Source organism: Monodelphis domestica, chromosome 7 (assembly GCF_027887165.1).
Source record: "Monodelphis domestica isolate mMonDom1 chromosome 7, mMonDom1.pri, whole genome shotgun sequence".
NCBI classification, from domain to species: Eukaryota; Metazoa; Chordata; class Mammalia; order Didelphimorphia; family Didelphidae; genus Monodelphis; species Monodelphis domestica.
The window spans coordinates 88,355,000-88,367,676 of record NC_077233.1 but is presented as its reverse complement, the minus strand read 5'-3'; the positions used below and the strand labels follow the sequence as shown (position 1 = coordinate 88,367,676).

General features: G+C 42.9%; 1 protein-coding gene across 6 annotated transcripts in view; it reads left to right on the top strand.

Moving 5' to 3' along the window:
• DOCK3 (dedicator of cytokinesis 3) overlaps window positions 1–12,677 on the top strand; it is a 604,983-nt gene that overhangs the window by 577,187 nt on the left and 15,119 nt on the right. For all 6 annotated transcript variants that reach the window (XM_056805016.1, XM_056805021.1, XM_056805018.1 and 3 more), the window contains 3 exons: window positions 2,525–2,646; window positions 3,587–3,725; window positions 4,277–4,424. In XM_056805016.1, coding sequence (XP_056660994.1) covers window positions 2,525–2,646; window positions 3,587–3,725; window positions 4,277–4,424 — 409 coding nt within the window. The remainder of the gene's footprint in view (window positions 1–2,524; window positions 2,647–3,586; window positions 3,726–4,276; window positions 4,425–12,677) is intronic.

Genomic DNA, 12,677 nt, shown 5'->3' with positions numbered 1-12,677 from the left:
TAGTACGAAGAATTCAGAAACGCTTGACTAGCTGAACCCAAAGAGTATCAATATCAGTGTGGATGGGGCAGCTGGGAGCCAGGTCTGTGTTCAAGTGTGACCTCAGACACTTCCTAGCTGTGTGATCCTGAGCAAGTCACTTAACCCTAATTTCCTAGCCCTTACTGCTCTTCTGCTTTGGAATCAATACTTAGTACTAATTCCAAGATAGAAGGTAAGGGTTTAAAACATATATGTGTGTGTTTGTATATATGTGTATATTTTTATATATGTGTATATGCATACACACACACACATATATATAAATATAATCATTTTTAAAGGAGATTGCCTGTGTAGTACTCAAGGATTTGTTCTTGGCCCTGTGCTACTTGGATATTTTATCAATGATTTTAATGAAGATATGCTTGCCAGATTCAAAGAAAACACACAGCTGGGAAGAATAGTTAATAGAATCATATGACAGAGTTCTTATCCAAAAAAGAAGAACAGATTAGAGCATTGGTGCAGTGGAAAGAATGCTCAGTTTAGAGTTGGGAGACCTGTGCTCAGATCCCAACGGGGCCACTACTGCCTCTGTGACTTTGGGGAAAATTGCTGAATCTCTTTGGGGTTCCATTTTCTCATCTGTAAAATGAAAGAATTGGACTAAATAGCCTCTAATCCCCTTACACCCCTAAATCTATTATCCTGTAACTTAGGTGAGTTCTAAAATATCTTCTAGCTCTAAAACTGTGAACCTTTGAACGAGGGACTGAACCTAAAAGGATAAAGTTTAATAATGGCAGGTGTGTTGTGTCCATACACTTGGTTTCAAAAGAATCTAATTCACAAATACAAAATGGGAGAGACTAACTAGGTAACTTCATATGACAAATCTGTGGGGGGGTTAATATGCCGCAGGCCCAATGGGAATATATAGTATCACCAGACATTCAAAAAGCGAATGCGGTCCTGGACAGGAATAGGAGAGGTATAGCATTCAGAATAAAGAGGTGCTTCTCTTCATCTTTGTTTAGACAACATTTGGAGCATCATGTTAGGACTAGACACGATATTTAGGAAAGATGTAGACAAACGAGTATGTCATTACGTTTGCTGAATTATCAAGAAGAGAGCCAAGATAGTGAAAGGACAAGAGACTATTTTGTATAAGGATCAGGCAAAGGAACTGGAGACACTTAGCTTCGAGGAAAGAATTAGAAAAATATCAACCTTCAAGTATTTGTAATTTTGCTTTTACCACATCACATCTCATACCTCAAGCAAGAGAAGCAGAATCTTTGCAAAATGAGAGCAGAGACAAATGGAGTGACTTTAAGACTTCCTTAGGTAGATCTACGCTAAGATTTCTCACAGGAGATGTGAATTTCTCATGTGCTTAAAATCGGTGTGGTGAGAGTTTTTTAAAAGCTTTTCTGCTTATAATCTGCACAAAACAGCCTTTGATGTGGAAATGCTTATGTCACTTGCCTCTGAAAGCAAAAATCGATGATATGATATCTTTAAGGAACAGAATTAGAAGAGCCGCTTCAGACTAGGCACAGAAGTCATTCACTGGGGTAACGGTTTGCCACTCATCCCACAGATGAATGTCTGGTCCTCCAGAATCATGGCTCACAAAAATGGACTAGTATTGGGCACAGTGATCAAGTGAAAATTAGCTCCATTACCACGACAGAAATATGAAATAAATGTGGAGTCCCCAATAGACCTAGCGATCAGCCCTTCTTGCCAAGTAGTCTGGGATCTTAATAAGAATTTAATTATGTGAAAATAAAACTGTGCTATTTTTCAATTACTGACAGAGTTTATATTCTGCCACCCTACTGACTGTGTCATCCAGCAGCTCAACTCAGGGGAAAAGATTTCATTTAAATGACAGTTCACACAATGATCTGTTTAATCCTATCCCTCCACCTTGTTTAAGACTTCTTTAATAGATAAGTGCTTCTCAACTAAGTATTTTTTTTTAACCCTTATCTTCTGCCTTAGCATCCGTTCTAAGACCCAAGAGCAACAAGGGCTTGGCAATAAGGTTTAAGTGTCTTGCCCAGGGTCACACATTTAGAAAGTGACTAAGGCCACATTTGAACCCAAGACCTCCCAACTCTAGGCCTGGTGCTATATCCAGTTTGCTGCCTAGCTGCCCCTTCAACTACATATTGATATCCACCTTATCCATTGCTGGTATTTGCTCACAGTCTTCCTAACTCCAGAGAAATTTTTATCTATAGCAAAGACTCCAACAATGAGAAAGAAACTTTTCTTCCTTCCTGCAGGTCTCACCAGAATTAGCCTCTGTCAATGCTAGAACAAAACCTAGTGTCATGGGGCTAACCATATGCAGAGGTCTCTAATTTAATTTATCCTGTAGCTAGATGGGGTCGTTTTCTAAAGAAAGTCATTTACTATCAACCAAAAAAAAAATTTTCTGTCTGTTCAAATCCTAACCCCCCTAACCTTTCATCTCTTCCCACAAACACCTCGACCCAGGGATCTTTAGTGGTTCTTTTGTTCACAGGAGTTTCCTGGTTTGGATAAACTGAGTCCAGCATGTTCTGGCACGAACACAACCCGAGGAACCGTTCTGGTGTCCCATAGCCCAATGAGCCCAGAGACCATCAAGATGGTGCATCGTCACAGGTATGGGATGTCCTCTGAGAGAACACGTCCACGTCCCTAAAGAATTAACTACTGGAAGCCAAAGCATGGGGATCCTCCATAGTCTCCCTGACCCAAGAATGTCCATAGCCCAGACAGGATTCCAAACCGCAGCTCCTGGCGTTGGACTAATGAACTAAGGAATGTGATGAGCAAAAAGGAGCCCACATCATTAGGAGCAATGTCTGAACGTGGCTAGACTCCCTTTGTGCCAGCTCCTCACCACAGCAAAAGGCTCCACGCTCTTTTGGAGATTGCTAACCAATTAGGAATGGACATTAAAGGAGAAGGATCCATGGGGCCTACGACACAAGGAAAAATTGATAAATGAGGGATTTTAGAGAGCAAATTGTGGGGTAACATGTGCCCACCATCTTGTGGGAGGCCCAAACATAGCTCACCCCCGACCGACCTCATATGTTCTCAGTTCTCCCTACGGGTCTTGCCCACAGCAAGAAATTGTCTTGACTTATGAGAGATGATGGGCCGCCATCTGCCATATTTGGCAAATGAGGTGTGGCCGTCCCTGCCTAATGGGCGAATGGGGGCAGAGACCCCGGCTTACAGCCAGAGGACAAGATTCTTATCTTTTTCAGCAGTGGATCTCCTCTTCGTTTATACCCTGGGAAGGTGCTGTGGGCACAAAGTTTGGGGAACAGGCTGAAAGCTAGTGTAGAAGGAAGACCCCGTGATCTTTCCCTTCCAGAAATCCCCCACATGCTAAGGTTGCATTAGCTTGCAGTCTCCCCTGTACCAGGGAGTTGCAGGGGATTGGAGACCCGCGCCAGAGAGATAACTGATTTATGTTTCACCCTCAATATCGGGGGCTTTAAGACTCCATTCCACACGTTGTTTCCATCGGAAGCCAATGAATGAAAAGTGCGTACCATGACTCTTTCCTGATTTCTCCTCTTACTCGTAGCCCAATGAACTTGATGGGATCCGGCCGCCACTCGTCATCGTCTCTCTCCTCTCACGCGTCCAGTGAAGCGGGGAACATGGTGATCCTGCCTGACGGCTCCATGGGAGAAGTCCCCGAGGACATGTACCATCACATGCAGGTAGCCCGCCGGGCAGCCGAGGGAAATTCAGAGCGCGCGGGACACGCTATTCCGCCCCGGCCGAGAGCCTTGGCTCCCTTCTGCAGCCGCCTGTCTTCAGTCACGACCCCATAGCAAAGGCTTCCATTCCTTAAGAGCCCCCGTCTCTAAATGAGAACGTGTCCAGACTGCCTTGCCCACAGCGTCCACCTATGTCCGTTCCACCAGTCCACATTCCCTGAGAAGCAGGCCGGCTCTGATCCAGACGCCTCTAACCCACCCTTGCCCGATCACAAGTTTTCTCTGCCGAGTCTTCTTCCATAATGGCGTCCATTTGGGCGTCATGGCTCTTACGCGCCTGAATAGAAGCAGTGATGTCCCCCTTATTGGTGGGTGTGCGCTTTATAGTTTGGACTTCCTTCCGGCCTGGCCCAGCTGCGGCAGAGAGAGCCGGCAGGGAGGAGGACAAAGTCCAGGGCTAAGTAGAATCCTTTTAGGACCCGCTGGAAAGGTTCTCCTTTGATGGCCCCTGACTCTGCTTTCTTTCTTGCTACTTTCTCTCCCTCCTACAGCTTACTTATCCCAGCACCAGATACCAGGGCTCAATCACCAACGTCTCTGTTCTGTCCTCATCCCAGGCTAGCCCTTCCTCCTCCAGCCTGAGCTCTACCCACTCAGCCCCCTCTCAAATGATGAATTCTGCCCCACCCAGTGCCCGAGGTAAGTGAATAAAGCAAGGAACCAGGGAAGCACCTTCTCCAAGCCTAGTGGCTGTGCTGTTAGGATAAGCCTGGCACTCCACTTCTATTCATTTTTACTTTCAGAGGTGAATTTTTTATCAGCATTAAAAGTTTCTGGGGCCCTCTCTCAAGCCCAGTGGAGCCCTAGTCCATCAAGCCTAAAAAGAGAGCTCTCCTCTAGCTAGGAACATGGCGTGTCCAGCTTGAGATTCTGCGGTTTTGTAGGATATGCTGGCTTTGGGCTTCTCTGGAGTGCTATGAACAATGTAGAACCACATGAGCTAGGCAGATATTTGTACCAGAGACAGGGAAAGAGAAGAGATTTTAACACTTCCGTACCATAATCTAATGGCAAACTTAAATGGTTTCATGGAAATAGCTCTAGATGTTATAGGAATAAAATAGAAAGTCGATATTGATTAGGTTTGATAAGTAACTTATTATATGTAGATCCAAGAAACTAAAGTTCAAATCCCACCTCTGCCATCTTTTAGCTATGTGACCTTGGACAAATCATCTCGCCTCTCTAGACCTTGGTTTCCTCATCCATAAAATAAAAAGTATGAGATTAAATGATCCCTAGTGAACATCCCAGCCTTAATATTTTCTTTACAAGAAAAATCAGAATTAAAACCAAGTGAGTCATTCATCTTGAGATGGTGACCTTTTGGAAACAAAATTAAAACTAAAACGAAATATAGAAAATGCTACGCCATGCTAAGAACTTTCTTGAAATCAGAAAAGCTTGTCTCTGAGGGCCAACTAGAAAAAAAAAACTGTTTACTTGGCCAAGTACAACTCAATTTTTTCATTTTAATTGAGTGAATATTCTCACTGAGAATCAGCTTTCCTTCACATTCTGATGCTAGATCCCATAGGTAAATTTAATTCCCTGACCTTTTTATGGAAACATCTGCAAAGGAATGAATATTATTCAGAGTAAATAAGAGATTTCCCTGAGGGGGTCAGCAGACCAGGCAATAGAAATGAACAGTGGGCAATGTAAATTGACCTACAGATTAAGGCAAATTGCTTTCAAAATAAAGAGAGAATTATTCTTCTCCATTTAAAATTATCATGAAAAATAGCAGCAGTAACAATAAACAGTAACAATAGCTGCAGTAAATTTTGATACCAGGATGCCTAGCAAGTCTTTAAGAATTTCATTTAAATTCAACAAACACTTTGTAAAGCACTGACCATGTGCAAAGCCTTATTCTAGGACTTGGAAATATAGAGATAAACAGTGCTTACCCACAAAGAGCTTACATTCTACTGGAGGGATGCATTGTACAACATATACATAAGTCAAAATATACAAAGCCATTGCAAGAGGAAGAAAGTGCTGATAACTGGGATGATCAGGAAAGACCGTGTGGAGGATACGGCATCTGAGCTATGCTCTGAAGGCGACTAGAGAGTCTGTTAAGTAGAGATTGGAAGAAAGTACATTAGAGACTCAGGAAGCCATTTATGCAAAGACTTAGAGATGAGAAAGTAAATGTTGTGAATGGAGGTGTTGTAAATGGCAAGTAGTCTTAGAAGACTAGTTTGACTGGAAGAAAGTGCATGATGGGGAAGAATCTGAAATAAGTCTGGAACTGAGAATTAAATTATAAGGAGTTTAATTAAATAAAATTTTTCAGTTCAAAAAATAAATAAATAAATTATAAGGAGCTTAAAACAAAAGGCTGAGGAATTTTTATCTTGCCCTAAAAGAAATAGAGAGCCATTGAAGATTTTTTTAGTAGAGGGCAGTGGACATGATCTTATCTTTGTTTTGGCAATATCAGTTTTCCAATTGTTAGTTAGCTAGTAGTCATTGCCTACTATATGCCAGGAAGCTATGGGAAATATCTTTGAGAGAATGGAATCAGAGAAAGCTCTTGTAATATCCTAGATGAGAAGTGATGAGGGCCTGAACTGGGATCAAGGGCTAAGACGTAAGTGGAAGAGAAGCAGCACGGTGGCTCAGTGGATAGCAGTTGGCCTAGAGATGGAAAGTCCTAAATTCAAATCCAGCCTCAGGCACTTCCTACTGTGTGACCCTGGGAAAGTCACTTAACCCCAGTTGCCCAGCCCTTACCACTCTTCTGCCTTGGAACCCATAATTAGTATTGATTATAAGGTGGAAGGTAAGGGCTTTAAAAAACAAAGATGTGAGTACAAGTTTAAAAAGGACAAACAGGTTCGAGAAGACCTAACAACTGATTAGATAAAAGAGTGGCAGAAGGGAGAGTCATGGTATTTGGGAAAGGGATAGATTTGGGAGAGAATGAGTTCCATTTTAGGAAGATGGATCTTGAGATGCCTACAGAACACTTAGGTCAAACTGTGCAGCAAGTAGTTGATAATATGAGATTTAAGTTCAAGAACAGCCAGGCTAGATATTTAAATTTGAGGATTATGTGCATACAGATAACTGAACCTAGGAGAGCTGATAAAATCACTAAGGGAAAGAGTGTATAGGGAAAAGAGAGGAGGGCATAGAATAGATCCTTGTGGGATGTCCACCCTTGGGTAGACCAGAAAAGGATAATAATCCAGCAAAGGGAAAAGTAGTATGATTCAGACAGGAAGGAGAAAAGCCAAGAAGCAGTAAGTACATGGGAAAACAAGGGAAGGAGGAGGATAGAGGAGAAAGGAGTTATCAATAATGTCAACTTTTCAAAGAGATCAAATATAAAGAAGACTAAGAAAAGATGGTTCATTGTAGCAGGTAGGAGACCATCGGTGACCCTGGAGAGAGTAGTTTCTGTTGAATGGTAAAGTCAGAAACCAAATTCCAAGGAAATGAGAAATGAGCATGAGAGGATCCAACAGAGACGTCAATTGTAGCCAGTCCTTTCTGTGAATGACTGTAAAAAGGAAGAGAGGACGATGAGCAAAATGTTGGCTTGGGCTTTGATCTCAATGAGTGAGTGAAGCACGTACCCCAATATCTATAATGGGAGTTAGTATGTGAGTGAGCCCATAGAAGTCGGGCCAAATGAATCAGAAAAGGGGAGGGATCACGGCCAATGAATAGCCTCATGTTACCTTGTACAAATGTCGATTTCTACCCGGGTAGATGGGAAAACACTTCATAAAGGAAATGACCGCAGAATTGGGCCATCAAGGAAAAGAAAGATGTCAATAGGAAGAGACGGCCATTATGCCCAGGGCACGTGGGGCACCGCGTGTGCCAAGACACAGAGGATAGAAAGGGCAGAACGAGGTCAGCTAGCCATCCAGCTTGGCTCCGGCATTTGGGTCATGAAATGGAAAATCAGTAAAATAATATTATTCAGATAAGTTTGAGCAACATTGTGAAGCGCCTTCGGGGTCTGGCTAAGGAATGAAGGGTATTTCAATGAGGGAATAGCGCCAGCATGGCTGTACGTAACGTGGATTACTCTGGCGGCCATATTAAAGGTATCTAGAAAAGGGGAAATTGCAGGCAAGACAACCAGTCAGGAGGCTGTTGTGATGGTGCAGGCGATGGGACAACGAGGACCTGAAGTGCAGTCCTGCCAATCGGCATGGAGAGGAAGGGACAAATGGCAGAGAGAGACACAAGACCGGCCACTGATTAGTTGTAGGAGGTGAGAGGTGGAAAGGAGTCAAAAGGGATGTTAAGGTTTCTAGTTGATCAACAAACATTTATCAAGTACCTGATATGTGCCGAGCGCAGTGTAGACACGGATACGAAGGAATCTACAGTCTAGCGGGGGGATAAAGTGTATGTCTAAAGGCAGATACATTTTGAGAAGAAAGTATTAGCAGCAAGAGGATTCCAGAAGGGCCTCCTGTCCAAAGCTGCATGAGCTGCAAGGAGCTGACCCTTAATGGAATCCTGACTTTCCACACAGTGACCGGGCCAGAGACGGGGGACAGCCAGTGTAAATGCACTGAGACGGGAAATGGGGTGCTGTGTGAGGAACAGAAGGAAGGCCATTTTGGCAAGACTCTAGTCTGTGTACATGCCAGAGAGTAATGTGTAATAAGGCTAAGTCTGGTTTGTGAAAGGCTTTAAGTGCCACAGTGGGGTGAATTTGATTTTAGGAGTAATAGGGAGCCACTGGAGCTTATTGAGTAGGGGAGTCAGTCATCGATCAGACATTCCAATAGGAGAAATCCCTTTGGTAGTTGTCGATGACTTGGAGTTCAGAGAATTTCGGGCAGAGTGACCAATTATGAGCCCATCTCCATAGTCTGGGTGAGAGGTGAGATGGGGCTGAGCTAGGATGGTGGCCAGATGAGCAAAGGAAGGGAGAACTTGTATCACGGAGGTAGAAACAAGGTTCGGCAGCCAACTGGATGCATTTTTAAGTGAGAATGAGGAATGAAGGATGGCACTGTGGTTGGGGGGGCTTGGTTGGAATAGGGAAGTTTAGAAGAAGGGTAGGTTTGGAGGGAAAGATAACGGGCTCTGTTTTTGACACCTAGTTTGAATTGACTAATAAATAGGCATGTGATGATGTGGGACTAAAGCTCAAGAAGGAAACCAGGTTAGATAGATAGATCTGAGGGTCATCGTAGAGTTAAACCCATGGTATCTGATGAGGATACCAAGAGATACCAAGAGAGAAGATAGAAAAGCGAAGAGAAACCAAGACAGTTAAGGAGAAGGCTTTGGAATCAAGGCAAGGAGAAGAGGCATCTCTTCATTAGAGACCAGAAAAAGGAAAGGATGAAGGATGATGTCAGCAGTCTGAGATGGAGGTCACAGCGAAAGGCCTTTATTTTCTCAATACAGTACAAAGTGAAGTCCTTAGCTGTGAGAGTGCAAGAAAGGTCACGTCGTAGGAAGCTTGAGGGAAAAAGAGAAGGTTTGAACAACCACTGTGAGGAGTCTGGCCCGGGTAAATGGAAGAATACTGGCACTGTCAGCTGATGCCTTGAGATAAGGATGTTCCTCCTCATTCTGAAATTCTGTGATTCTCAAATGGAGATGTTAGAAGGGGCAAGTTTTAGAGGGAAGATGCTATGTTTTGTTCTGAACATGTGAAGAAACTCAAATCCATCCCACAGACTTCTTTTTACTCCCTGAGCTGCTTTTCTCCCCTGATTCCAGGCCTGACGACAGAAGCATGGAAGATAGAAGTGGCGGAGCTGCCATAGACAGGGTTGGGAAATAAAGCAGCTATAAGTGAAAAGAGATCCAGACTAGGGAGGAGGGAAGGTTGAAAGAGGAATAATCCATGATCATCCAAGATGATAAAAATACAAAGGAGAACCTGGGAAATTCATGGGAGTATAAATTTCTTTTTTTTTAAGTCTTTACAAGGCTAATTCACAGCAGATCCAATTACCTGTCTTTAGCATGATGCACCAGAAAGAGTTCTGGCCTTGGAATAAAAAAAATCTAGGTTCTAATTTCAGCTTTGCTACATTTGCCACCTGTGTTGTGTGGCCATGAGAAACTTGCTTCATCTCTCTGAGCCTCATTTTCCTCATCTGTAAAATGAGATTGAATTAGGTGGCTTCTAAGATCCCTTCCATTTCTGAATCTATTGTCCTATGATCCCACTAAATGTTTGCTGAATTTAATTTAATCTTATGATACATATCTCTGTGGAAACTACACACAGAGGAGAGAGCATGCCGAGTTTAAGAAGACATATAGTGAAACAAAAAGGGAATTTTCTATTGAAAAAGAAGTTCATAAATCATCTGCTGAGCCAAGAGTGGAGCTCAGCACCTTAGACAGAGCTCAAAAACTAGATTTTCATCAATACTCTGCAGAGTACTGACAAGGGAGGTTCAGTCTTCCCAAAGCTCACTGCAGTTCTCCTGTGTGATGGAAATGCATTGGATTCTATCAGAAAAGTCTCTAAAATAAAGAAGAATACTTTGAAACTAAATTCAGCTCTAATATGTGCTGAGTGCACATTCTTTGGACTGAGGAGATACAGCAATCCATAAAGCATAGGTCCTGTCCCTAAAATATGTGTAGTCTTGTTGCTTTTATTATGATTTTTAAACAATAATCAAAACTGAGGAATTCATATCTCCTTAATTTGAAAATACTTTATGCCAACCTAAATGGCTTTGGTGACTGTCAAATTCTGGCAATAAATTGGAGTGGTCGCCAAATAATAACTCCCATTTCTAGAGAGCTTAAAGACTGCTTCCCTCACAATAAACCCGTGAAGTAGGTAGTACTTCATTATCTCCATTTCACAGATTTTTTAAAAACTAAGGTTTGGCGAGATGAATCAGGAAGTATTTATTAAGCATCTGCTGTGATCCAGGAACTCTGCTAAGCATTGAAGATACAAAGACAAAACCCAAGCAGTCCCTGCCCTCAAGAATCTGACCTTCTATAGGGGAAAAGAAGGCATATGTGCATGTAAGCACCTACAAATAAATATGAGATCATGAATGAGCATGGAGAGGAGGAGCCACAGACAGCTGGAGTGATGAGGAAAACCTTTAACTAGAAGGGGTGTTTGAGCTGAGCTGAGAAGGAAAGGAGGCATTTGAGGTGAAAAAGGAGTGCATTTGGGGAAAGAATGCAGCCTCTGCACAGCTAGTAGGTTTAGTGGCCAGGACTTTCCCCGGAGTTCCAGTCCATCATTCTTTTGACTAGGCCATACTACTTTCACCTGCACCTAAAGGACAAAAGATCCCTGGACCAGCTTCATTTCGGGAAACTGGTGCCATGTGAAGTTAACCAAAGCCCAGTAGGAACAAGGCTAAATCATTCCTACCCTCATTGGACACCATTATTGCATCTTTTTCTCCCACTCCTCCAAGACCTCACTTGGCACCATTGTCTATTTTTCTCATGGGTCACAGACGGTGATGCTTGGCCACGTGGGGTCTATCACCAATGGACCACGCTCTTCTGACTTGGAGTTCTCAGAACAATCTTCTAAAATCCAAAGTTATCCGTTAGGATGAGCTTCTGGAAAATAGTAGTAGTTTTCACCTAGTAGTCAGGGGCTTTCCGAATGTTGGGCACTGGGAACAAAGAAGGGCAGCACTATCTGTGGTCTCTGAAGACAAGTGTCTGATAATGGAGAGAAAGGAGCAAAAGGCTCAATACAAAAGAAATCTGATCCAAAGTCTTTGTGATCAAGAGAGAAGCAGAACAGAAATATTGCTTCCAACAAGGTAAGAATGAAGAGTCCCCTGTAGGCAGGCCCCCTGGGATGTCAAGCATCTTCATTTGGAAACCCCTCCTTTAATGTCTCATGCACACGAGAGGACCTTGGAAAACTGACCGTTCCTTTTCTGTGGTCACCAGTGCCCACAATCACCAACTAATGGCTCCAACGAAGTTTCTTGTTGCTTTGGAAACCAAAGGAATGAGGAGCTTTTTGCGCAAAACTTAAGTCAATAGCTCCCTCTGGTGGATTAGCCTCATGAAGAACAATTTCCAGGCTCTTAAATTCGATTTTAGTTTAATTTTATCTAGGGGAAAAGTCTAGGGAAACAAATTCTTTATTGGTGCAAAGAATCAAATAAACTGCAACTCTGGTGTTACTTAAGTTTCTGTTTGGCATAAAAGTATTTCTGGGGATTTACCATTACCTTCCAGAATTCTGTAAGCCATTCATTAGAGGAAACTTGTGATGGGCATGACCTTGGAGGAGGGTGAATGAAGGGAAGAACAGGAGGCGCTCTTAGGGTTCTCAAGGACTGAATGTATTATGAAATTCCTAAGTTGGGAACTGATAAAATCCACAGAGCTAGCACACCATTAGCCACCTTTGTATGGGCTTTATCCATCGGCTTAGCCCTTATATTCTCTGTCCAGTTGGCTGCTCATCTTCCTTGACTATAATCTGAAGCATTCTGTTCCCGTCACAAAATTCCTTAGCTGCAATAGCATTCACAGTTGGTCATGATCCTGGTTTCATTTCAAAACTTGATCCCAAATTTGCTTTTCCCCTCTTGCCACAGTTTCTCTACCTGTGAAATAGGCGGAGGATCATCGAGGAAGAAAGGCTTTGGAAGTACCTTACATTTCTGGTCAAGAAAACACTAGAGGGACAGCCAGGTGGCACAGTGGATAGAGTACCATGCCTAGGGATAGAACCTGGGTGCAAATGTGGCATCAGAGGCTTCCTAACTGTGTGACCCTGAGCAAGTCACAACCCTATTTGCCAATTGCCCTTCTGTCTTGAGTTGTTACTAAAAAAGAAAGACTTTTTGAAAAAAAGAAAGCAATACTAGGAATCCTCTAGGCTTTTTAAAAAATTTTCCAGGACTTCTCTATTCTCAGGGAACACGTTCTCAATGA